The sequence below is a fragment of the Centruroides sculpturatus genome, unplaced genomic scaffold (genome assembly GCF_000671375.1).
Source record: "Centruroides sculpturatus isolate CEXI.00-Female unplaced genomic scaffold, Cexi_2.0 scaffold176, whole genome shotgun sequence".
Lineage (NCBI taxonomy): Eukaryota > Metazoa > Arthropoda > Arachnida > Scorpiones > Buthidae > Centruroides > Centruroides sculpturatus.
Window position 1 is genome coordinate 374394 of NW_019384551.1, and position 27087 is coordinate 401480.

Here is a 27087-nt window from a genome sequence, read left to right on the forward strand (position 1 = left end):
TAAAATATATATATATATATATATGACTTTTATAAAATATTTAATCATATCAAATCTTCTCTTTGCGTCCTAACCTTACATAGAGATTAATCATAATTATATAAAATATAGCCTTTATTCTATAAAATGCATGTTTTCTAAAATAAATAAATAAGTAAAACTTCGAAAGTATTTTACGATAAAATTTACAAAATAAAACTTATAACAATGTGATAATTTAATCATGAAAAACAATGGTAGATGTGGAAGGTGAATATCTAACCTATTGTATGTAGCATACACTCATATATGCTTTAAAATTTATATTAATATTACATAAGTATCGTCATATTAGAAAAAAAATTACTTTTACCATATTAATTGCATAAAATTCTCCATAAAATATATTATAAATGAGAATTTTATCATCTATTTTATGATTTCATGATATTAAATTTTCCATAAATTTACACATTGAAATTCGAATAAATCTTAAGTAAAATGGATCTATAACATCATGTAACTAAACAATATTGTTATTATTCTTTTTTGTTTTATTTTAAATGAAATATTTTGTATGTTCTACTATTACAAAATCTTTCATGAGCATAACAAAATTCTAAGGAAAAAAAACAAGGAGAAAGAAGAAGAAAAGTATCAACATAAGTCTAGTCTAAGTAAACAACGAACGTGTAAATCTATGATGCCATTGCTCTTCGGGACTTTGATTTATACGATAGCTTAAGTATTATATAAATATTTCGCCTTACTTATTTATAATGACGCCAATCTCTGGTTTGTATAACCGGAAAACACTGATAAGTAAAATTCACTATATCGTTCCTTATCACTCATTGCAATATTAAATTGCGGAAAAAAGTCGCGAGTGGTTTCCTCGCGATAATTATACTCAGAAGATTTACACATCGAGAATGTAATAAATGCTGCAGCGCTTTTTCAGTAGGGAAGCGTCATCACTCTACAGATATGCGGATTGTGCTCATCCTCTGTTTGCTATTCTTCTATGAAGTTTCCTCTCAAGGTATAGTATTTAATGAAGTAGTGATAAAATTACTAATTAAATAATTATATAATATTAAAATTATAATTATAGTAATTGATGCAAAGACATTTGAAAATGTACTGTACATTTTCAAGTGTCTTGGCATTAATTGCTTTAATTATAATAAACGTGTATATATTATTTTAGCCTTTTAGTCAAAACATTTTAGCATTTTACTGTAATATAAATGTATATATACAGTATATAGTTATATATAAATGTCATGCTAGCACTTAATACAACTAAATAAATTTAATATATAAACTTTTATGTTGTAACTATCTTATTATTAGCAGCATATGCTTTACTGTCATATCATTATTCTTTTAAATGCATACATTAAGATTTTACATTAAATAATTAAGAATTTAAACTAATACTGTATAATAATGACGTTAGTTTTGTATAACAGAAAAATAATCAAATTTACTTGTACATTGTATGTTGAGTTATTTATATCAATAATTAAAATTATTTACGTAATAAAAATGTAATTTTTTAAAAGTAATTTCCAGTGTTAAGGCCGAATTTATTTTAATTAAATTTTTAAATATTTGTCCTGATATAAAGGCTCTATATCTACATCCTCCTATTTACGTTTTTGTTCTTTAATTTCTACGAACGACTGATACTAGTAACATGACCTTTATTTTTTTACTTTCGGTCAATATGCAAAGAAAAAGTTGTGTAATTGCAATTTCCATTTACCAAATATTCTTTCGTAATCACGTTTCTGAATTCCCGTTTACAAGACTTTCTCAGTTTAATAATAACCATTAAAATTTTGAAGCAGAATAATGGACTAAATGGCATAATGTGTAAAAGATTTACTTCCATTTTTCATTAGAATTAAGCAGTAGAGTCTGTAAATAAGAGCTTTGATTTAGATACTAACCGAAGAATTTCAATTATAATTTTTTAGATTTCTTGTTAGATTTCGACAGAAGGAAAGAGTGTGTGTGTATGTAGAAATACACGCATATAGCTTTTATAATTATTTAATTTATTATTTTAATATCGTTAATGAAATAACGAAATTATTATTGAATTATTACAGCTTCCATATGTCATCTGCCACCAAAACCTGGACCGTGTGATAGGTATTTTCCGAAATATTTTTATAATCCCAAGACGGGAACTTGTCATCTTTTCATTTATGGAGGATGCGGTGGAAACGATAACAGTTTTTCTACAAGGTCTCAATGTTTAAATGCATGCCGTGGTAAGTATAAAGAGTGACGTGTAATATAAAATATTCTCAATTTATATATATAAATCGCTTGTATAAAATCGCTAACAATTTGGGCCAAATTACATTTAATATTTGAAGTATTCTACATCTAAAATTATATAAAAACATTGTTTTAAAATACGATAGAGACATAAACAAGCGTATACTATAATATATCAATGTAGTAAATCTAAAATTGGAGCTAAGATCGATAAGATTTCATAAAAGTTGTAGCAGTTCATATACAATGGTGAATTATTGTGGTCGAATGTAATGCTATACACAATGATCAGCATTTAGGTCAAGGAAGTGCATCATGCAGCACACATTTATTATAGTTAAGTTTGAAAGCTCTGATATAATTCGTAAAATAAAATAATAAAAGAACATATTAATAAAAAATTCTATCAAATTCTTATTTTATTTTATTTTCTTTTACAGGATTATGATTTAAAATGAAAGGAAGAATGGACATTCATCTTTTTTATACATTTTTTTTTTTACCTATACTGTATTTCTTACTATAAAAATTTACTTTTATAAGCTATTTTATGAATTTTTAGAGATTTAAAATAAAATATTTATTCATTTCATTGAATGTAATGTGTTATTTTTATAAATAAAATATTTAAAATAATCTCTGTAGTGGATTATAAAATGATTTTTCATTATAGTAAATATGCTGTATGTAGTATTAGATCAGTGTTTAGTACTAATTAAGTTCTATATATCAATAAAAATATAGGATAATTTACGCAGGAAAAAATAAAGAATTCAGTACTAAAGGTTTGTGAAATATTTAAAGTAATGTAAAGTGAACATTAATTATATTTTTGACAAATTAAGTGAACTAAAACTTTTAATTTAATTAGAAGAACTTTTTGCTAATACAGTACTGAATTAATTAATTAATTAAGACAAAGAAAAGAAAAAAGTTAACATATGTTCAGAATATACCAACTGAAAACAATTTAAAACTAATAATTCAATAGTTTATTTAACAAATTTTAAAATGTGAAAAAGTATATGCACATATACTTAAAACATTTCTAACAATACGAAAAAGCTAAAAAGAGGTTAAAACATATCAATCGAAACTTAAACATTATACTAAGAACAAGGAGGACCGAAAAAATCGATATTAATAAAACATGTGCTTACCAGGGATCGAACCTGGGACCTTCCGCGTGTGAGGCGGATGTGATAACCGCTACACCACAAGCACTTATTAAGATACACTTTCCTGTATAGTTATCAACACAATAATAGATTATATTTAAAAAAATCTTATCGTTAGTTAGCGTGGATATAATTAATTAGATTCCGTAATGTCCTATCAAAAGCTATAATTCGTAATTTACTAAAGTACTATTCACATATTAATGAATAATATAAGTAATTACAAATATACATCAAAAGAAAACTAAATAGTGAGCATGCATATTACACATAATGATGCGTTAAATGCAAACAACTTCATCTTAATTTCGCGTTTTATTTTATTCCAGAAAAATAATTTATTAAATGGATAAATATTTTTCTTTGATGTCGCTAAAGGATTTAGATTTTAATCCGAGTATATTATTATAACGAAAGATGATATTTTCGTAATAAAAATGTCAGAAAAATGAAACAAACCAGACTGCTTGTGTCACAAACACATCTGAGGACACTAGAGAATAAAAAGAAAAAATTAAAAAAACAAAAAAAAAGTTGTGCGCTGTTTCTTTACTCTGTTTTAGCGGCTTTTCTGGATAAAATAACACAGAAGTGTTTAATGACACATCTTTTTCACTTCCTAAAAAAGTGATTAAAATTCCGTTTGAATCAATAATGTGATCTGAAACTTGTTGATAATCTGAATATAATTTGATGTAATTCGCGTATAAATTAATTATATTTGAAATTTTTATAAAATTAATCGCCGATAAGTAAATAATTCATTATTTATAACTGAAATTTTTACGATAAAATAAATTACAAATTTAATATTAAGTTTCTAAATTTTTCGTTAGATGGCGGCAAGTGTTAATGACGTTAAAGATTTCGTGTATGGCCTATTTATGTTTTATACAATATGAAACTTAAATGATAACGATATATCAATTACATGCACTACAGAATTCAAATATTAAATTTTTAATTTATTTTAAGATCGATATAATATTTTATTGACTTTGGAAGAGGTAGAGTGTAAATGCCTTGTGAAAATTGTCAGTTCTTATGAAGAGATAATTGAACAGAGATGTTTCAATTCGGAGGGATGCAAGGATCGTTACACTAGTTGGGTAAGACAACCGTCTCTTCGACTTTCTTGACCAATTCGGTAATGATTCTTCGATACTTTGTGATCGAACAGTATCCCGATGTTTAGAATTCTCAGATCGAGTTGAAGTATTCGTCGTAAGAGATATGTGACGCAAATGGGAACTTGTGGAAACAGTCTGGTGTCATTCAGCCAACATCTCGGGGGATCGAACAGGTGACGTAGAGCGATACCAGCCACAGAAATAGGTTGAATCGATAGCGAACAGAGATTCTGATTTTGATCCAAAAGAGCGCAGTAACGTAACAGCAGCGAGAGTAAATCGGAATTGTAATTCCAGATAGCGAAAACACGCGGATGGATTCTATTATTAGAATACAATCCCAAATCCACTATCCTTTTACCCAGAAAAGTCATTCTGATCTTCTGAGAATAGTTTAAAAAATAACTTAGAAATTCGTAGTTGTCGGTGTAGCACTGCATAGTTTACTCGAATAAATCCGTGAAATGATAATGGATGGAATAAAACTCTAGCAGAACATCAGCGACTAATACTTTCCACCGAAACATACACGTACCAAGTGATTGACTAATAATTTAATGTAGATACGAAACTGGAATGTACAGTACCTTGATGTAGTTAACATTCGTTCCTGTAAATATTCAAAGTATTTCGAAAATCATTATTCTTATTTCCTTTGATACGTATTTAGAATGATCCGGTATATCGATTCCAATATTACTCGATCTTCCATAAGTCTATAATCAAGTACGGTATAGGCATGGCATTTAAAAAAAACCAAATTAATGACTCGCGATTAAACTTTATAAAAAAATTAGTCAAATCCGGTTAAAAATTCTTCATTGGTATTGTTAAACAAACAATACTCAAACAGTAACAATACTTTTCAGTGTTTATTATTACCCTTCAAACTCTTTCTGGTTTTTATTAATCATAAAATTATAAAAATGTCTTTATATAAGAATGTTGAATTTTATTGATGTTTTCTTTCATATTTTAACAAACTTAATTACTTTATGCTAACAAACAATTACATATTGTTGTAAGACTCATGTCAACTAATGAATGAATGAAAATTATAATTGCATGTAACNAAAAAAATTAGTCAAATCCGGTTAAAAATTCTTCATTGGTATTGTTAAACAAACAATACTCAAACAGTAACAATACTTTTCAGTGTTTATTATTAACAATTAATAATGTTAGCTAAATAACATTAAAATTTAAATGTCTTTAATATCGCAAAGATGCTAATCTAATTATTTAATATATTTTTTTTAAACGATAAATTTAAGGTTTCCTCAAATTAAATATAAAAGTCAATAAATAACAGATGGATTGCTTCTAACTTGTAAATAGCTGTTTAACCAATAGTATAGTCTGTTTCATATGAAACGAACAATACCATTGGTTTACTTACGTAGCTACTTGTTCACTTACAAGCATCCATTTTATGCCTTGTTCTTCTATTAATAATTTGTATTTGTAGCCTATTAGAAACGTATAAAATTATATTAATTTTTAAAACAAGTTTTTTATCAACAGAAATGAAAATTTACAATTGTTTTAATAAATTTATTAATATTTTAAAACAATTCAACCGAACGAGGATAAAATTGAAAATAGTAATAAATTTTCACTGTAGATGGCAGCAAGCAGTAGTATTGTTTTAAAATTCTGAATACACACGACTTTTTATGCACTTTATATTTTGTAAATTTTTACGGAGTAAATTCTTTCCGATAATTAATATTATTTTCTAGTATAACTATGGAAAAACCTGCGTTAAAAACATGCTAATAGATAGCATGTAAGAAAAAAAAAATTGGTAAAGGGCATTGAACCAGTGGGAGCTGAATTATCCGTTTCTGCAGGCTTTGGTAATATTGAGACAGCTGTTAGGATTTACAAGGGCGCGATCGCTGCTTTACCCTAGGATTAGGACGAACTGAGTAAACTATGTCATCTGTTTTGAGTTTCTCAGAACTTGTTAACAAGACTATCCTTCGTTGACATAAAGTAGAAGTTGCTTTAGAAGTAGAAGTGCAAAAGGACTAGCAGCAACTGATCGGATTTCTTTTCGCGCTCTACTACTTCCATTTTATAAATATTTTTTCCCCTGTTCTCGGTGTTATATATAGTGATACAGTCCTATAAATATACATATATATATTTTAATATATATTTATTTATTATTATAAAGATAAGATAACGCAATTGGTAAACTCCACAAGCATTAGAATGGCAGAACTATAAGCTGAGAGAGAGAGAGAGAGAGGGAAAAAAAAAAGTTATTGGGACGCGATGACGCCATTTAAAGTTAAATTAAAGAAAGTAGTCGCCTTTATGTTGTTGCTTCTGGCCGGAGAAGCGATATTAGATGATAATCTTAACATTTCGACGCATTTAAATGCTGGATTCGTTGCGAAAAATCGCTTTAAAGAGATATCGTCTTAAGTTTTTTTCTCTTTCTGTGGCTATTCAGTCCGGTTTATTGCTGGAAATAAAAATCTCTTAATCCCCGTTTGCGTGCTAATTATAAAGTAAATATCGAAAATTTGCAGTTAAGATGAAAAGAATTAAAAACTGGTCTAAACGTAATTTTCTTCTCAGGTAATCTAAAATAATAGGATCGTTGCCTTTATCTGATAATCTTTGTTTAAAAAACGTAGAAAATAATAATGCTGAGAGTAAAAGCAAACCTATACTTAACGCAAATTATTTAATCTCTACTTTCTCACTTAATTCTGTCACGCAAACAAAACTTTTTTTTTATTTTCGAGTGTAAACTTTAATTTTACAGACTATAATGAATCTGTCATTGTTTCGAAGAGAAAAATGTACTGAATTCCCGTTTTTTTTCTCTTTTTTTTACACACAAAATTCAAACGAAACGTGCGATTTTTTAAATCTAAAATGACCAATCGTCAAATAACTCAACTGTATTTTTTTTTACACACGATACACAAGCATAATTAAAACTTCCTATTCAGGAAAACAAACCACGATAAAATTTCCTATCGGTTGTAACGAATTCATTAATTTCTCAATAATTTAAAGTGAGATAATTGTTAACCAATAAGATACATTCACGCTTTTTAATTGAACGACCCGTAACAGATTTTATCCAATGAGGAATAAGTGTTTACACCGTCAGAGGGTGCTGTCTCCCGTTGGTGGAAAAATAAATCTGATTGACCAGACGTATAGCACGTGTTACCATAGCAACTCGTAGAATGACCAATGGAGAGTTACTCAGACAGGTGTCGAGTTAAAACTCTGTCGAAAATGTCACATTGAGCATTTCAATATGGACCGGACGTTATTTAGCTTCCTTTTAAGTAAGAAAAAAAAAAAAAGATTTTTCGAGAAGTCAACGAGTGTTATTATTTTAAAATCATTTTATTATGTATTTTTTCAGTTTTGTATCCGAGTTTGTCCGAATGTTTTCTGAGTGGCAGCCAAAATAGCGAATGCCATCAGTGGAAAGAAGAATTCGCTCGAAACCAAGCTACGGTCACATCCAAAGTGCCACCGGACGTCCTAGGAAAATGGGTTTCTGAGAGGTAAGTAGCTGTTTTTATACGATCAATTCTCTCTAGAATAATGTTTTTACAATTTTTTTTGCTATTTATTTAATCTACGTTCGTTAAAATATTACTAACCGATATTCATTTTAATTTAATTCGATAGATAATGCCTACCAGAAAGGTATTTAACGTGCATATTTTTACAACCTTATATAATCAATAACTTTTAAGCATTGTTTTACTATTTAATAACACGACAAATAATAAAACAATACGATAAAGTGTTATATTTTCTATTATTATACAAGGTACAAATTATTTTCTATAATATATATCTATATCTTAGGCAATATGTATTTAACATAATATAGTTTACGCACTTTTCCTAATCTCATATACAGTCAAACCTCTGAAAAACGGTCATTGAATGGAACATTAAAAATGGCCATTGTTTGCGGGTAATTTTGTACTCATTTTTGCTTAAAAAAAATTAAAAATTCTTGAAAGAATGGCCTCCGTTTAAAGGTGGCCGTTGTCGGAGGTTCGACTGTATTTTATATTTCAAGTATAATCACTTTCCTTGTTTTTGAAAGATGGATAATACCTATTATATTATATATTTAGTTATAAAAGAGTATTATTTTGTTTAAATTTTTAGACTTAATTTCTGTTTAAATTCGGAAATTACATTATTGAAGAATATAGTTAAATTACATCTAAATACTAGACTATTGTTATCTTCTTAAACTGCAATCATATTAGAGCTAAACACAAGGATTTGGCCCACTAAGGTTGGTAAATTACATTCCCATTAGTTCAACAATAAGCCTCTTTAGTCCATTTACTGTAGTTCTTAGATCTATTTATAGCTTCCACTTAAATTCCCCGCGATCCTTTTACATTTTTACTCTTAACTTTTCATTTATTATTATAACGAAAACGTCGAGAGGTATAAATCATAACAGTCTAAGTTACTTGTTTATTATGAATTGTACTTTATTCTCGCTTAAGTTGAAATTAGACGATGTTTATCTTTATTAAATAGCGTTTTCTTTTATTCTTTATGCAATTTTTTAAAACATTTTTAATCATTGCAGATGTAATCTTTAGTAGAATTTCTGTAAACCGTGCGCTTTTAAAACGGGGAGTGGATCCGCTAATGTTAAATCAATGCAAGGTTATTCTACCTGTCAGGACTTTAAACTTCATCACGGTGGGGGTATTTCTCACTTGACAGTTTGAGTTGCCAAGTGTCTAAATGCAGGAAATATCCACCCGATGTTTACATTGCTTTCAGAATCAGCGGGGTTTCTCCCTCCCGCTCTTCTCCTTAACGGAATCGAATGACACCTAAGCGATCTTCTCGCTTTAACTTTCGTTTCGCTAAACGACAGTGAGAGAAGAGAGATTACATTACTGAGAAATGGCGCTTAGAAAGTAGAAAAATTTGGTTAAAAATTTCAGGTAGTTCCGCCTCGGATACCGTAATTATCGTAGGTGGGTTTGCGAATTTTCATGATTTAACCGGGGAGGAGTTAATGATGTAATGAGGCCGTTCATTATCCGTTGTGTAGTTTTATACTAGGAACTGCGGGTGGAGTAGCCTGGCTATTAGTTGGGGTTGGGCTTTTCGATTTGAAATGATGAAAGATGATAAGCTCGTTACCGAAATAATAAAATATTTATGCATAAACTATGCCAAGAATGTTACTGGGAGAAATGTATCGAAGCCTGGAACATCTGTAATGTGCTGGATTAAGTCTTAAGAGAGTGAGAAGGGAAGAAGGTTTGTGCTCTTAATGGAAGAGTGTGATAAGTATTGATCACGGTGCTGTGACTTTATCGCTCCAATGGAGTCAGTTTGCAGAGATCGAGCGAGCATGAAATCCTCTTTTCTCATAAGTCGTGATCTTTCACATGGATGAATCTGCACAGACTCCTCCCTACCAGTTGCTTCTTTCAAAAAGTCATATCTCTGCCAAACTTCGATTTTGAATTATATTTTTATAAAATACGATTCTATTCTTTGAACCTCAGTTCAGGAATCGTTACTTTATCGGACGTTAAAAAACGACGATTAAATAATTCTTAATGAGCGTAATTAAATTGACAAGGAAGGAAAGAACAGTTTGGATTTTGTTTAAACAGAAAACCGATCCTTATTTTCTCCGCCTTTCTGAAGATTTATCATTTATGGTATAGAATTACAAGAACAGCATCTAATACAAAAATAAGAAGAAATAATAATACCAAAGCATATCTACTAGTAATAAAATAAATTAAGAAAGATAATTTTGATTAAGCTTCGAAAAAAAGAAACTCAATTTAGTAGAGACCACCCACATTCCCTATTGTATGCCTATCTCGCTAGGTTTTTCTTTTGTCCGTCATCTGTCTACCGGAAGAAGTGCTTTTGTGCAGAACAAAAATGAAGCCGTGAATAATCGCATTTTCATTAATTTCATAGAAATGACTTGCATGGATCAGCATAGATTAAGCAGACGAGAAAATATATTGGAACGAGTCGTCGACGATGGTTTATTTACCTTTGATCTATTGAATGATGCGTTCGAGCAGTAGACGAACAGGCTGACGCCTGTTTAGCAGATATGACTATGATGTGTCGACAGTTCATGTCACAAGTTCACTTTTGCAGAAGACATGTTCCAGGATTGATTCGGCGTGAACAAGATAAGTTTCGCGTTTAAATGAAAGTTTCGCTACTCCCTAATACGCTCTTTGTCTCACCTAAAGCGCTTTATACTAAAGCAGAAACGAATTTAAAAGGTAACACGAGAAAAGCTCCATAGCGGTTAACGTGCCTGCGAGATCTTTAAAGCATTTAACTGCAGTCAGTATATTAGCGTAGAAATCGATATCTATTGACAGCTAAACCATTTAAAAATTGAGACATATTAATTTCACTTGCCCCAGAAGCGTATTTAGCAGTATCGATGACGTGCTGCCGAAGTGGGTATATGTAATTACATGCCGTTCCCTATTCAAAAGTGACCTTGATGTGGCAGCACGTGACCAACTGTCACCCTCCTCCGTCCAAACCTAGGAGTGGTTCCACTCTAATGTATTAACCAACAGCTGGAAAACTACTCGATGTTTGTTTTTCACTTCTTTTAAAATCTCGAGATTTTTATATAAAGTTTGGGCGAATGCATTCGATTATGCAGTGTCTAAGCCCTTTTCTACTATATAATCTGAAGAATGTGGCTCTATTGATATCGTTTAAAAGATTCACTCTTAACTTTCCTAGAATATATTTGAAAATACTACTGTATATTTCTCTGAAGTGGCATTATGCCATTAATGAAACGTCGAGGCGACTCAGTGTCCAGTAAACACTAATATGATCTAGTAGTCTGCTACTTTAGCGTGTTTAAAGTTAAGCAAACAACACAAGTAGCACACTACTAATGTTCTAAATATTCTGCAAATAAAAAGACTGACACTACGTTTTAAGATACAAAATTAAGAATTTAATATTGATTATTGCTAAGAAAATTTAAATCAAAATAAAAATTATAGGCCTGTAAGCGTTACATTAAAAAAGTAATAATAAAATATATATTCGAAATTTAGAAAACTTATTTCGTACTATTAACTTTTCAGCTGTGAAGTACGTCCAGGACCAGATTTTCTCCTGAGACGTTATCAGTTTTTCTCAAACAAAACATTTGTCTTGCATCAGTTCTATTATATGGATGATTCTTGCACTTTACCAGCTTATTCCATCATTGCATGGGGTCATTATCATCTCTCTAGAGCATCCTGGATCGTTCCCGGTGCGATGGAAACCGATTATGTCACCACTCGGGTCAATCTAATCGCCTACAGTAGCGACGTGGCCGAAAGCTTGGCTCACAGGATAAATCGCTCCTGTCCGAATCACATTCGTTCGAATTGGCGGCCGTACAAGAGATACAGAATATATAGTTACGTAGAAAACGGAAATGGAAGTAGGAACGACGTTATCGAAGATTACGATTGTTTAAGTTCTCTACACATAACCTTTAACGAACTTCAATTAATGCGTGTAGAACATAGAAAAGCTCTGCACCATCGCCATAAGCCCCATCCTACTAGAATCGAACTGTTTTTGGGTGACGTACACAATGACGTGAACAAACGAAATTTTTATAGGCCAACTAGTTATCAAGCACCGTTGCTTAATTCAAAGGTAAGTTAAACATTTTTCCATAAATATAAATCGGTGCTTATTTATGAGGTTTAAATAATTATCGATATAATTTAAGATCCTAGTAACTTCTGATGTAACGCGCTAAGTGAATTTAAAGATAGAAGAAACAAAGTTGAAAGGAGGAAGGATGTTTTATTATCCGATTCGAAAGATTTAAGAGGGCGTTGCCTCCACCCGTAAAAACCAACTTATCCGATCCTGATTAGAATTTAGAATTACTTCTAATCCCTAGACTATAAAACGCTAAAATCGCGTGTTACATGAACTCGTTTGCTATCTCATCCAATAAAATTCCGATCGAGATCAAAACAATGTGACTGAGGTCATAAATTAGATTTAAAATAACATCGTCTTTGCCATGTTATTTTAAGATTTTGTTCCCCCTCGCATCTACGGAATCTTGGCTTAGAATTAATTTAAAGCTTTCGTCGGGAAGCTCATACTGGTTTTTCCTCCTTTAACCCCCTTAAAGCCCCATTCAAAATAAACTCTCATTCGCATCAGGTAAGCGCAAAAATGGGTTACGACGTGTGAGGGTTTGGAAGAGACAAATGGCTACGTTTATGCTCGACCTTACTGTCATCGATAGTCGTCTATGCCCTGTAAGTCGTGTCTTGTTTTCCAGAAGGGGCAAAAGAGACGACGACGTTTGTCATGCATCTTCGTCAAGCCGTCAAGAGACAGGACCTCCAGACGCGCTACATCTAGTTAACTGTTGAGTAGTTATACACCCGCTTTTATGGCGGGCCAACAATGTGCCATAATAATACCAATAGAACTACATTTAAAAAAATAGAAAAAAAGAAGTGTCATAAGTGATGCATTAAACAGCCGGTTTCTCTTATAAATAAACTGAAAAGTTCTATATGTAGTAGTGCTGGAATCTGTAGCGGGAGGGGGAAAACATAATTTATGACAAAGATAGTTGCAATAGGGAAAAAAATTAAGTTTACGCAAATTGCGGCTATTAAACCTCCAGTAAAGAAAAAAAAAGAACGTATTTGAATGAAATTAATTAACATGTAAAACTGATAATTATAAAAAAAATCTCAGATATCCACTTTTTGATATACCCGGCGGCACTGTACCTACTATGACATGTCCTTTTCACCCGCTGAGACTTGAAGTATGCGAGTTGTTCTTTTGTCTACCCGACTGTTTTACGAAGACCACCCACTGATCTTTATTATATCCCGAAAGAAAGACGATCATTGGTTGAAATATCCCGCAGTTCCTCTTTTTCTTCCCTCTGCCGTAGTGGTTTCGGGCAAATATTCAATTATTCGAAAAGATGGGCGAGTTTTGGAGGTTGTCATAAATTTCCCTAACCTACTTTCCGATAATTTATCTGAAGAAGTCTTACATAACACAACGAAACAGGTTAATATCACAGGATACAAGTCAGATAGATCAAATTTCTATTTAAATATGCACGGAGATTATAGGAGACTTCTATCACCACATCGTCCCCAGACGACGTCAACATCCATCTTTTAAAGCCGACAATACGTTTTTTGACAACCGAAATAACCTTATGACACGCGATAATTGGATAAATTGTGTTTCTCACGTTATTAATGATCAGGTTGGGATGAGTGATTGTCATACGTGATGATAATTACCTTCTTACATGACAAACCGCGATGTAGATGATTAAACCTATCTGCAATTCACTTACTGCATTTTTAATTCGAACGCCAATTTATTTACATAAGCCTACGAATATCGGCTTCAATTTGTTTTATATGTATATACGTTTTACTTATTTCAGAGTGTAGGATGCCACGTATGCCATCTAGTCAGTAAATCTCACGAATTATCCCCACCGCAACTTCCTGCACGTCCGAGATTGCCTGTATACCTGAATGGAGAATGGATCAGTACCAGATGCGAGATACGTCCACTGGGAATGTTCCTAACACGTCAGCTACAGTTCAACAGAGATAACTGGAAGGGTAGTTATCAGTATTATGCCGATCCGAACTGTGCAACACCCACTTTTCTTCTGGAGGCCGAAGGCAAGTTTATAGAGATTCAACCATCCAACAAATTCGCGGGTGCCACCGAATATAACTTTAACGTTTATAGGGGTTTTCTGACTCTTCAAAAAGATTCTTTCGTGGCCGGTGTCAATAGGCACAGTGGAAATCTATGCGGTCGAAGCGGTTCCTGGGAAGCTAACGTTACTCAGGATGTGACATCAACGGGAGGATGCTTGAACCTCGGCATACGAATACCAAGTCTGGAGTATAATGTTGTTAGAATAGACATAGATCATCACGGCAATTCACTGTTATATCTAGGGAAGTTGGACACCGATTTCAGGCCCACTAGTCCATCGAGGCGCCCCACATCGTACCAGCTTCCTCTGGTACAATGTCGGCATATTTCGGATAACCATCTCAATCCAATACCACACGCACTTTACTTGTCATCGAGTTGTCAGTCGAGCTCCACTATAAACATTGTGATACTCTTCGTGTTCTGGATATTAAGAGAATAAGAGGGAAAAAAGTTTTGTGCGTGATGTTCGGTTATTTTTATGGGTAGAGTAAATTTTTAGATTGATGTTTGTAAAAACTATTGTGGGTTTTAATAAGATGGAACAATAATATGAATTTTGTACTGTATATTGTTTGCTATAAAAAAAAATTCGCAGATTTAGATGTACAAAATTGAAGTGTATCTGCGGATAAGGCTGTCGTTATTGTTAATTTAATGAATGTGAAGTCTGTTGTAATATAAATGATGTAAATAAACATCTTAATGTTTTTCTTGTAAACATTTTTCATTGCAGAAATTCTCTTAAAATCATCGATTTTTAGAAACTTCTGTCAAATTTCTGTAGTATTTTTCGAATGAATGGTACAGTACATTATTTTGTACATTAAAACTAATTTTTCTTTAAAAACAATATAAAAAAATAAAAGCTTCAAAATTTAAAATTATTTTAAAAATCTTATGCTTATGACTTCTAAAAATAAGTAAACCTATCCAGAAAAGTAATAACCTCGTCGAAAAACGAAAATACCAACTTCTAGAATTTCAATTTTTGTTCCCCAAAAACTCATTTATCCACATCTGCAATATATCATTATACCTATTTCCTTACGGGGTTGACAGCGAGTCAGGACCCATCCCGCCCAGAACCGGTCCTATATTTCGTTTTGTGTATCTTTTACATACAATTATTCTATAACAGCAATATTCTTTCCTTATATTATTTTGTCATAAGGAAAATGATATCTGTGGGAAAGAATATTTTAAATAATACAAGTTAGATTAGTTACAGATTAAGATTATCGTTCGGGGAGTGTCCAAAAACATTAAATGCGGATGACTGATCCTTTTAAAGTTCCCCGCATTTTTCATGAATCTGCGAGGTATATTCAAGGAGTTACGGGGAGGGATGCAGCTGCTCCTGCATAAAACTGTACAGTTCCTGACTGGTCGAATTTCGCCCGAAAGCAGATGGGCCCTCGAACTTTTGGTGTGGGAACACACCTTGACATTACAAGGATAATTATGATACTGTCAACCCTTCCCTCTATTTGGTAAAGCGATTATTTTATAACTACTGTATATAAAGTAACAAAATTCCGATCACGGAATACGTGTCGCATCTTGGATATAAACAATTTATATAATATATGTGAAGGAGCGAACTGTAGAATCTGTTGACAACGTGATTCCACCCCAAATTCGTAACATGGAGGAAAAGCATCTGGAAAGTTTCATTACATAATTAACAAAGAGAATATTTTAAATAGAAATTCCTTTATACAATACAGAGATTCAAACTTAATTTACATAATGTACAAACACGTGTTCCACTCAAAACTATAAATAACGAATCTAATTTTGTTTTAAAAAGTCAATAAACTTCGAGTCATCTTTCTATATATACATATTTTTTTTTAATAAAAATGTCCACTTTTTTACTATTCGTCTACTCTAATTACATTCATATAAGTTAACCGAAACAAAAAAAAAAACGGAATTTTGTTTCTTTTTTTTTAGAAACCAAGAACAATCGGATGTCTGTTGTTAGTTGTAAGGAATATATTAATCAGTGGTGTCTTGAATGGTTTAACTGTAATTTTTGAAGCAAAAAATACAGTGGACAGATGTTGGATATTCACAATAATTACTTTCTTTGTGTGGCCCTCCATTAAAAATTCATTTTTAAAAGAATGAACGATTAACCGCCGTTGAACGAACTTGTAACCCGGCTTCTACAAGTGGTTCTTGTGTTCTGCACTTTCTCAAACGTGGCGCCATCTGTTAGTACGATTGTAGTAATCTGCAAATCTAACTTTCTATAATATAAGATTCAGAGAATATCTTCAAATAAAATTTTCATTCTATCTAAATAAATTATAATAATTGACTTTCGTAGACAATAAATGCAGCAGATGTCTCTAAAAAGAAAAATGAGCATGGACCTGATACCATCTTATAATAAACTACTTTTAAGCCATCTGATACAGATGTATAACGTTATGCCATATAAAAAATAATTTAAAAATTTCTAAATTTAATTTAAAATACATAAAATAAAATGAAAAATTTCACTCTTCCAAATAAATAGAGTAACACATTCCACCATCTATCAACAATTTTATGAACTACAATTTTTTTAAAAAAATTTTATAACAAACATTAATTAAGCAATATTTATTAAAGTATCGTAATTAATTAATTAAATTTGAATAGCATTAACTTTTTTTACGATTATGGAAAAATAAAAGTATAAAAACACGATTTAAGATTCCTCGTATGCATTTTTTTTAATGATCCGGCGCACATGTCTAAGTTCCTGCAGCAATTTCTCATTTATTATATGTAGATTGGCATGATGGATGCAATTACAGAGCGGCGACTTCATAGGATAATTTGCATATTATTTCACGATGATCCTTGACGGATTACAGACGAGTTTTGACTTCCTTGTGATCGGACCGATACCAGGAAGTTCGAACAGACTTTCTGTGAGAATGTTATGTTTATCCTCTATCCGAATAATAATTTATGTAATAATATACACATTATTAACGTTATGTAAAATATTCGTATTAAAAAATTATTATCCTCTATCCGAATAATAATTTATGTAATAATATACACATTATTAACGTTATGTAAAATATTCGTATTAAAAAAATTACGGAATTTTATGTAGATTTGATGTCTTTTTTTTTCTTCGCTTACATTCCATCTCCGTGAAGGCTTTGAATGATTATAGAATGTTTAATGAAGTTAACAGAAAAAATAACTATGGTATTAAGTTTTTTAATTACTTTTTAGCGGTCGTAACTTTAAAATTATGAACAAGTAGAATAATATCTGTGATTGGCTAAAGGATATCGTTTTTTAAGACGAATAATGAAAGTTGTAACCAAGAGAGAAGAACCGCATGCAAAAAAAATGCCGCCATATTTATTTCTTTTTTTAAATCATAGTTAACAGTTTCTATTCAAAACGCTCATTTTCAATTAAAAAGTCTATAACTATGATACGATTATGATACTGATACGATTAATACATTACAATACTTATTCTTTATTGTATATGAAACATCCAATTCAAATCTCAAGAACTGAAAACTCGTTGTGTGCGTACAGTCTCGAACTTTTTGTTAAAGTGCGTTCTTTTATTACCCCGCGTATCTCCGCGCGAGCGGAATCCGTTTAAAATACTCGAAATATTACATCTATGACGTAAAACTCGTGACGTAACGCGTGACGCATTGTAACGACAAATTCAAATTCGTTCCATTTCGTATTGTTGCCGACGCCATCTTGGAATTTTATGCTTTCCGGAAATTGCGAGTTCGTTTTCCCTCCATTTTCACATTTTTCGTACAAATTTTAATAATGAAAACTCTCGTAACGTAGGTAACTTAATATTTTTTCGATTTATATAAAAATTAAATAATTTAAATTAGATAAGCTTTATTAAAACTAGATTTGCGGCCTGTAAGCTGTAATGATACGGAATGCGTTTTTATAATTTTATTTATTATTAAATAGCATACCGATATTTTACAAAAAGAGGACTATTTTAGCATTTTAAAGAAAACATTTGCAATTAGTTAATATTCTGACGTTGAACTTATGATGTAATGTGTGACGCATTTATCGCACGTTCTACCGATTCGAATTCGTTCGATTTCGTATTGCCGACGCCATCTTGAAGAAAAGAAAAGAAATAGACCCACCTGTTAGCAAATCTAATATAATCGAAATGGGTTGATATGATGATAATGATAATAATAAACCCAGAGCAAAAACGATTAGGAGTTAAAAGTTGAAATTTGGTACACAGTTAGGGTACGCCATGAGAATGCAAACTATAAACGGTTTTTTTTTTTAAATTCACCCTGCGGAATGGAAATAGACAGTTAAAAAATACCTTGAGAAAGTCGCTTTCTACTATACTATTTTTGAAGTATACTATTTATTTGGGTTTTTGCGAAATATCGAACGTGTGCACGTAAGAAAATACTCTAATTAGCATCAAAAGAAATGAAAAAAAAAAGACAAACTATATAAACTAAATATAAAGTACACACTATAATATGATAGTGTTTACAGGTTAGAAGTACAAAATGATATAATAATCTTAATGTTTGCTGTTGATGTTTTAACTGACCTACGCTAGGCTAATCCGCTAGCTTTTATATAGGCCTATAGACTTTTAAATTATTATTAAATATGAAATATAAAACCTATTAATTGTATAAAAATTATAAAAACATCCCAGACAAAGAAAATATAACTCAGAAATAATTGATTTCCAACCTAATTAACTAGAGTGTCGTTAAAACCGAAAACGGCCGGCGACGGGTGGGTTTCCCTCGGACGTGACATTTTACTTAGAACACCGAGGATTAGAAAACAATATTTTAATAAATAAATCAAGAGTTGTGGATTTGAGTCCCATTCTGGACAATTATTTTCTTTCGGAATATTCTAAATTTAAAATTAATTTAATTCTAATTTTTAAATTTATTAGGAGAACAGCTAAACCACCTATCTCTAGCCAAACTGATTTGTTATCTAATTAGTTATTAGGCTCAACATAGCCCAATAGATAATCTGACAGATCATTTGGTAATAGAAATGTGCTGGGTTGTTGTTTATTATGTAAATTACACAATCAATCCGCAAGAAGGAAGTGCAGCTACCCATTCTTTCACAGTTAAGAAAATATTGTGGCAATATAAATTAAAACTTTCAGTTGTATGAAATATGTTGTAAATTCCCGATCTTACAATGGTGGAAGCAATTGTTTCCAATCAAACCCCAACCACTTGTAATGTAATCTGAGTAAATTTTCTTTTTAGCGAAGTTTTACATTTAACAAATATTCTGCCAAATCCGAGAGAAAAGAATTTGTTAAAAATAAACTTTCCTTTAAAAAATGCAATTAAAATACTCGAAATATTACATCTATGACGTAAAACTCGTGACGTAACGCGTGACGCATTGCAACGACAAATTCGAATTCGTTCCATTTCGTATTGTTGCCGACGCCATCTTGGAAATTTATGCTTTCCGGAAATTGCGAGTTCTTTTTCCCTCCATTTTAACATTTTTCGTACAAATTTTAATAATGAAAACTCGCGTAACGTAGGTAACTTAATATTTTTCGATTTATATCAAAATTAAATAATTTAAATTAGATACGCTTTAAACCTAGATTTGCGGCCTGTAACCTGTAAGGTTACGGAATGCGTTTTTATAATTTTATTTATTATTACAAATATCTTAGCGATATTTTACAAAAAAAGAGGACTATTTTAGCATTTTAAAGAAAACATTTGCAATTAGTTAATATTCTGACGTAGAACTTATGACGTAACGTGTGACGCATTTATCGCACGTTCCACCGATTCGAATTCGTTCGATTTCGTATTGCCGACGCCATCTTGAAATAGAAAGTTTTCTGGAAATTGCGAGTTATTTTTCCCTCCATTTCGAGATTTTTCGTAAATGTTTAATTACATAAACCCGAATAACGCAGGCAATGTAACGTTTTTTATTTATAAGCGATCAAAATTGAATAATTGTCGATAGAATATTAAATGTAAAAGTTTCAAATTTTTACTTAAAATATTTAAGGTTGTTTCCACTTAGCATCGAATTAAATTATCAGATTATAAATGACATTCGCTTGCATATTGTCTTATATTCTTTTGAATGAAACAATAAATGTCCTGTATTAAAAACTGATTTTAATATTAAATTAATTAATTATCTAATGAATCATCTGGATCTTTTCTATTCTTAATATTTAAATTCTTAAATTCTTTTAGGAAGAAGTATCATTCTGAAATTTTATAATCCACTTTCCAAAGAGACATGGAATCATTTTAAAAACTTCTTGTGCTAAAAAAATTAACAAGAAGCAAAACAAAGGAAAGGTAAGACTTTTTTATTTTCATTCTAATTTGTTATGTATTCTGTACATTGATGCAGTAGAAAATAGTATATAAAAGTTTAGAATCCTCATTGATGAATCTAAGAATTTATTGTAGTAGAATGATGTTTGAATAATAATTTTATTCATTTATGCCATTTAGAATAATATGAATTACAATTTTACTTAGAAAAATTAATTTATTGTTAAAAAACAGAACTTTACAACTTATGTATTATTTATTTCAATGATACAGATAAATTTTAAAAAACATGTTTAACACACTGCAAAAACAATCCATTCAAACTTCACACCAATGCACTTGATTGGTTAGGTACCATTGGCAAAACTCCAAATTATCTAAAATTATTAGGTAGTCCTCTCAACTGTCGACAGTTATATTTCTGTCTCTATACTAGCTGTTTCTATACTTTCCTGCTGACAACACATACATCTCTCGCTGTGTGATGGGCTGGTGTAGCTTGCCTGCCTTGTTGGTTGTACCCAGAGAAGATCATGTCTGCTTCTTTGTGTGGTGATGTTGACCAATGTAATCTGCTCCATCATACTATCTGTCCATTTGTTTATCACCTCCTGGAGAGTGAATTCCATCACCTCTACAAGTGTGGCAGGGTTATGTGACAAAATAAAGAGACAGGTCTGGAGGATCGAACCCTCCTGAAGGAAGGGATATCTAAAGGTTGAGAGTGATTCAGACTCAGGGTCTGTGGTCTCCCACCAAACACAAAATGAAATGAACCCCAAACCTTGAAAAGCACCACAAGGACTTCTTTAAACTCTCTGTATATGCTTCAAAAGGAATAATTTCAAGTCTTTTAAACAGGTCTCTGAAAACTCAACTTTATAAAGATGATCATTTCCTGATAACTCCACTAGCTCTCTTTGATACTTTCTCTAACAATTGAAGGAAATACTGTGCAGAAGGTTAATGCTGACCCCAAGAATAGCAGTAATGGGGCAATGTATACTCTACCAGTGCCAGTAGTACTTTCTGAAGTTGACTTTTGTTAATCAATTTTTCAGATAATCAACTCTACTGTATAGTGAAAAAATTTTGAATTCCTAGTTTGTTGCCCATATGACTAATGCTTTAAGAATTCTTGACCTAAGAAAGTTCATTGTAAGAAAACTTTCATTAATCTAAAATAGTTTTCTGGACCTTATGCTGAAATTCCCTGATATAGAAAAAAATTGATGGAATCGGAGAATTGAATGACAGGAGTTGGGAAGTGTCAAGGATGTCAACTCAAAAGAAACTGCCTGAAAGACCTGTCAAATCAAGGAACTGACTTTAGAGTTTTTGAATGGGTTGATCGGACAGTTGGTTACATACTACATATTCAGAATGTTCTGGAAAGATCCCAAAAAACAAACACTGAAAGACTTATAAATAGTTTTGTGATCAATACTAGGTAACTGCCAAACAGGAAGATAATAGAAATGATGCTGGGAAGTTACATGAAGGAAGAGGAAAACAGAGAGTCTCAGTTCAATGCATCCTTACCATACTGTAGTTATTGTTCTTCAGTAATTTAAAGTAGGTAATGTCATCAAACAAAAACACTGAAGGGAAAAAACATCATGGTGGAAGTGTCTCCTAGTCTTTCAATGATTTTAAAAGTTCATTCCAAGATTGAAAGGAAATTCAAAATCCTTAATGAAATCCTTAATTATTGATTGCTGGAGTGTGACCATTTGTCAAACCATCAATCCATAAATGATGGAATAAAAGTGGCATTAAATTCAGCAGAATCAGGGATTCAGGCAGACAGATGTTGCTGTGAAGACTGGCATTCATTGAGGCATTCACTTTGTCGTAGTAAACAAGAATTTGTTTGTTTTGTTACTCTCTAACAAAAATAAGTTCTAAATGATTGAGATAGAGTATATCGAGATTAAGAGTAGCTAATATGTAAATAAGTAATATTTCTTTTAGCTAAATTTGGGACATTGATTAAACTCAGTTTACAGCTAAAAATTATGCAATCATATAAGAGCGTAAATTTTCAAAGTTTATTAAAGACTTTAATAATGCAATAATACAAACTATACCAGTCAAGACAAAAAAGTCATATCACACAATCAGTTAATTCCAAAATATTTTTATTATAGAGTAATTCTTTGCATAAATTCTGAGAGGGATATAATGTATTTACCTACTTTTAATTATCTTTTGTAATTACTTTTTATGTATTATTATTGATATAATGTTAATGATTATAATTATAAAGTCTGTGTGGGTTCACACACACACACACACATACATAGCTTTGGTGTTGTATTTATTGAATTTAGATTTTTTGAACCTTAAAATTAGATAGTGTAATGGCAAATTCTGCTAATGCTCCTAAACTTTTTGCATTCAAAGATCCATAAATCAGGCAACACTATATGAACTGTAATGCCATGCTGCGTACTTGCCTTTTAGAAAATGCTATTCATAATCTATTTAAAGATTATTTAAAAACCTATACATTATCCATCAGTAAAACAGAGCAAATAATTGATGATTAGTGGTAGTCAACTTATAGGAGATGTTTATATTACAGTCTTAGACTTTATACTGTATCTGTGTGCCACTTAATACAAATTACAACAAATTTTTGCCCTCTTAGACATTTATTACATAAAAGCAATAAGCAAGTCAATTGCAAATTTATCTTGATTTAAGCACATATTTCATGCTATTCCTCTTTCTTTCACTATGATTACAAGACATATGTTCAAAAGAGAGGGCACCTGTGGATAGCCTCTTGTCTGGGATCCTTTGTCAGATATAATATTATTGGAAAAATGATTTTATCAACTCTACCATGTATGCTTATGTGCAAAAGATATGTGGAAGATATCTTTATTATATGGAAAACAAAACCAGATATAAATGGCTTCATACAACAAATGAATGACAATCCTTATGGACTGTATTAAATTAGACCATGCCAGCAACTAAATGGTACATTTTTTTGGATCTTAAAATCAACAATAGAAATTAAAATATTCATCCAAATTTATATTACAAACCATCACACCCACCATTATTTATATCTGCAAGCTCCAATAACCCCTGATGTATACAAAATAGCTGCTTTTAGAGCCCTGACAAAAAGACCCTTTACCCATTGTACAGATTTTACTGAAATGGCAAATGACTATAACAGTTTGAATATATTGCTATAAAACAGGTTACTATAGAAACCTTATCCAGAATTTGGCTCAAACGTACTCTGGTGGTAATGTTCAAGGCTCATATGCTAACAATGGGATAAGAGATAAAACTATAAGAACCCAAACAATATACTCTGTATCTGACTTTATTACATGTAGACCTATTCTGGCCAAAAATATATATACAAACTATATTCTTACTTCATTTTTATGCCTTAATTAAACTGAAGTGTTTATTGAATAGTCATCAGTTAATGTACTGTACATCACTTCATTATTTGATTTGACTATTTCCATTCCAGGATTTTACAACTATTTTTAAATATCCAATATTATAATATACACAACAATATATCCAATGAAAAGCACTCATGCAAAAAAACATATTATCAAGGTGTTTAATTCATAAATAAAAATGATCTGTTAAACATTTCCAGGATATTACCTCCGACCATCAGATTCCACTATTAAACAGATTAGAATAGTGTTTTTCTAGGAATATTTTTCTTTTTTGTTGATTCTTTAATTTAATAAAACAACAACAACAACACAATTTTAAGTGACCAACTATACTTATATCTAAATCCACTAACCGTTTTGGAAATAAAAATCATATAGAATCTGGGTAGTGTAACCTACAATGCATCTCTAAACTAATCAGGAGTTGTGGATTTGAGTCCCATTCTGGACAATTATTTCCTTTGGACAATATCCTTTGGGATAGACAATGGACAATGTCCTTTCAGAATATTCTAAATTTAACATTAATTTAATTCTAATTATTAAATTTATTAGGAGAGCAGCTAAAGCACCTACCTCTAGCCAAATTGATTTCTTATGTAATTAGTTATTAGGCTCAACATAGCCCAATAGATAATCTGACAGATCATTTGGTAATAGAAATGTGCTGGGTTGTTGTTTATTATGTAAATTACACAATCAATCCGCAAGAAGGAAGTGCAGCTACCCATTCTTTCACAGTTAAGAAAATATTGTGGCAATATAAATTAAAACTTTCAGTTGTATGAAATATGTTGTAAATTCCCGATCTTACAATGGTGGAAGCAATTGTTTCCAATCAAACCCCAACCACTTGTAATGTAATCTGAGTAAATTTTCTTTTTAGCGAAGTTTTACATTTAACAAATATTCTGCCAAATCCGAGAGAAAAGAATTTGTTAAAAATAAACTTTCCTTTAAAAAATGCAATTAAAATACTCGAAATATTACATCTATGACGTAAAACTCGTGACGTAACGCGTGACGCATTGCAACGACAAATTCGAATTCGTTCCATTTCGTATTGTTGCCGACGCCATCTTGGAAATTTATGCTTTCCGGAAATTGCGAGTTCTTTTTCCCTCCATTTTAACATTTTTCGTACAAATTTTAATAATGAAAACTCGCGTAACGTAGGTAACTTAATATTTTTCGATTTATATCAAAATTAAATAATTTAAATTAGATACGCTTTAAACCTAGATTTGCGGCCTGTAACCTGTAAGGTTACGGAATGCGTTTTTATAATTTTATTTATTATTACAAATATCTTAGCGATATTTTACAAATAAAGAGGACTATTTTATCATTTTAAAGAAAACATTTGCAATTAGTTAATATTTTCACGTAGAACCTATGACGTAACGTGTGACGCATTTATCGCACGTTCCACCGATCCGAATTCGTTCGATTTCGTATTGCCAACGCCATCTTGAAATAGAAAGTTTTCTGGAAATTGCTAGTTATTTTTCCCTCCATTTCGAGAGTTTTAATTACATATACCCGAATAACGCAGGCAATGTAACGTTTTTTTTATTTATAAGCGATCAAAATTGAATAATTGTCGATAGAATATTAAATGTAAAAGTCTTAAATTTTTATTTAAAATATTTAAGGTTGTTTCCACTTAGCATCGAATTAAATTATCAGATTATAAATGATATTCGCTTGCATATTGTCTTATATTCTTTTGAATGAAACAATAAATGTTTTGTATTAGAAAATGATTTTAATATTAAATTAATTAATTAGTTAATGAATTATCTTGATCTCTTCTATTCTTAATAATTAAATTCTTAAATTATTCTAGGAAGAAGTATAATTCTCAAATTTTATAATCCACTTTCCAAAGAGACATGGAATCATGTTAAAAACTTCTTTGCTCAAACAATTAACAAGAAGCAAAACAAAAGAAAGGTAAGACTTTTTTTATTTTCATTCTAAATTGTTATCTATTCTATACATTGATGCAGTAGAAAATGGCATATAAAAGTTTAGAATCCTCATTGATGAATCTAAGAATTTATTGTAGTAGAATGATGCTTGAAATGTAATGTTATTCATTCACGCATTCAAAATAATACGAATTGCAATTTTAATTAAAAGTAATAAATTAGTCCTTCAAATTATATTTATTTCATATCAAGATAAATTATAAACATTTAAGAAAAACATTAGCAGAGAGTTTAAATCATAATATAATCTTGTTTTAAAATTATCAATGAGTAATTAATATGAATTTATAATGTCTATCTATTGATAACAGGATTTATTTAAAAAAATTAATTCTTAGCTTGCTATTTCAATTATCAAATAGTACATACACTTATACAGTTTTACATATACAAGTAGGCTATTTATTATTGGTATTGATTAATTCCAAATCAAAACAACTTTCCTTTATCAATTCCATACTAAATTTATTATGAATTTTTGAAAATTTACCAATAATGTTTTCTTATTATTCTGATTTTATATCTCTTTTCATTCCTTAACAGGATTTATTTTAAAAAATTAATTCTTAGCTTGCTATTTCAATTATCAAATAGTACATACATTTATACAGTTTTACATATACAAGTAGACTATTTATTATTGGTATTGATTAATTCCAAATCAAAACAACTTTCCTTTATCAATTCCATACTAAATTTATTATGAATTTTTGGAAATTTACCAATAATAATGTTTCCTTATTATACTGATTTTATATATCTTTTCATTCCTTCTATAATATTAATTTTAATATATTTTATTGAGAATTCTGATATTATTATTATGTTATATATAATATAATATGTAATAACAATATATATGATGTATTATTTATAATTTTTTGTGTGATTGTATAGTAAATATATTTGAATTTTATCTTGTATTATTGTGATGAAGAA

General features: G+C 30.6%; 2 protein-coding genes, 1 long non-coding RNA gene and 1 other non-coding gene across 4 annotated transcripts in view; 3 read left to right on the forward strand and 1 right to left on the reverse strand.

Moving 5' to 3' along the window:
* The first annotated feature begins 515 nt into the window (after positions 1-515).
* On the forward strand, positions 516-2752 carry LOC111623684 (kunitz-type serine protease inhibitor-like). The gene is made up of 3 exons (XM_023366352.1): positions 516-1021; positions 2100-2264; positions 2715-2752. Exons 1-3 carry the CDS (start codon positions 967-969, stop codon positions 2720-2722), a joined length of 228 nt encoding a protein of 75 aa, XP_023222120.1. The 5' UTR covers positions 516-966; the 3' UTR covers positions 2723-2752.
* Positions 2753-3425: 673 nt separating this feature from the next.
* On the reverse strand, positions 3426-3498 carry Trnav-cac. Its single transcript has one exon. It is a non-coding gene; the product is annotated as a tRNA-Val (tRNA).
* Positions 3499-7771: 4273 nt separating this feature from the next.
* Positions 7772-15281, forward strand: LOC111623659 (protein APCDD1-like). The gene is made up of 4 exons (XM_023366328.1): positions 7772-7902; positions 7983-8127; positions 11716-12283; positions 14076-15281. Exons 1-4 carry the CDS (start codon positions 7872-7874, stop codon positions 14805-14807), a joined length of 1476 nt encoding a protein of 491 aa, XP_023222096.1. The 5' UTR covers positions 7772-7871; the 3' UTR covers positions 14808-15281.
* Positions 15282-19007: 3726 nt separating this feature from the next.
* Positions 19008-27087, forward strand: part of LOC111623660 — a 9553-nt gene continuing 1473 nt past the window's right edge. Inside the window, exons 1-2 of the long non-coding RNA XR_002756463.1 lie at positions 19008-20337; positions 20625-20732. This is a non-coding gene — a long non-coding RNA (uncharacterized LOC111623660). The remainder of the gene's footprint in view (positions 20338-20624; positions 20733-27087) is intronic.

Excerpts from the sequence above, each read along its gene's own strand:
- LOC111623659 (XM_023366328.1), top strand. The coding sequence starts at position 7,872 with ATGGACCGGACGTTATTTAGCTTCCTTTTAA. Across the intron at positions 7,903-7,982 it reads GTTATTTAGCTTCCTTTTAA|TTTTGTATCCGAGTTTGTCC; the intron begins GTAAGAAAAAAA and ends GTATTTTTTCAG. Across the intron at positions 12,284-14,075 it reads CACCGTTGCTTAATTCAAAG|AGTGTAGGATGCCACGTATG; the intron begins GTAAGTTAAACA and ends TACTTATTTCAG.
- LOC111623684 (XM_023366352.1), top strand. The coding sequence starts at position 967 with ATGCGGATTGTGCTCATCCTCTGTTTGCTATTCTTCTATGAAGTTTCC. Across the intron at positions 1,022-2,099 it reads CTATGAAGTTTCCTCTCAAG|CTTCCATATGTCATCTGCCA; the intron begins GTATAGTATTTA and ends GAATTATTACAG.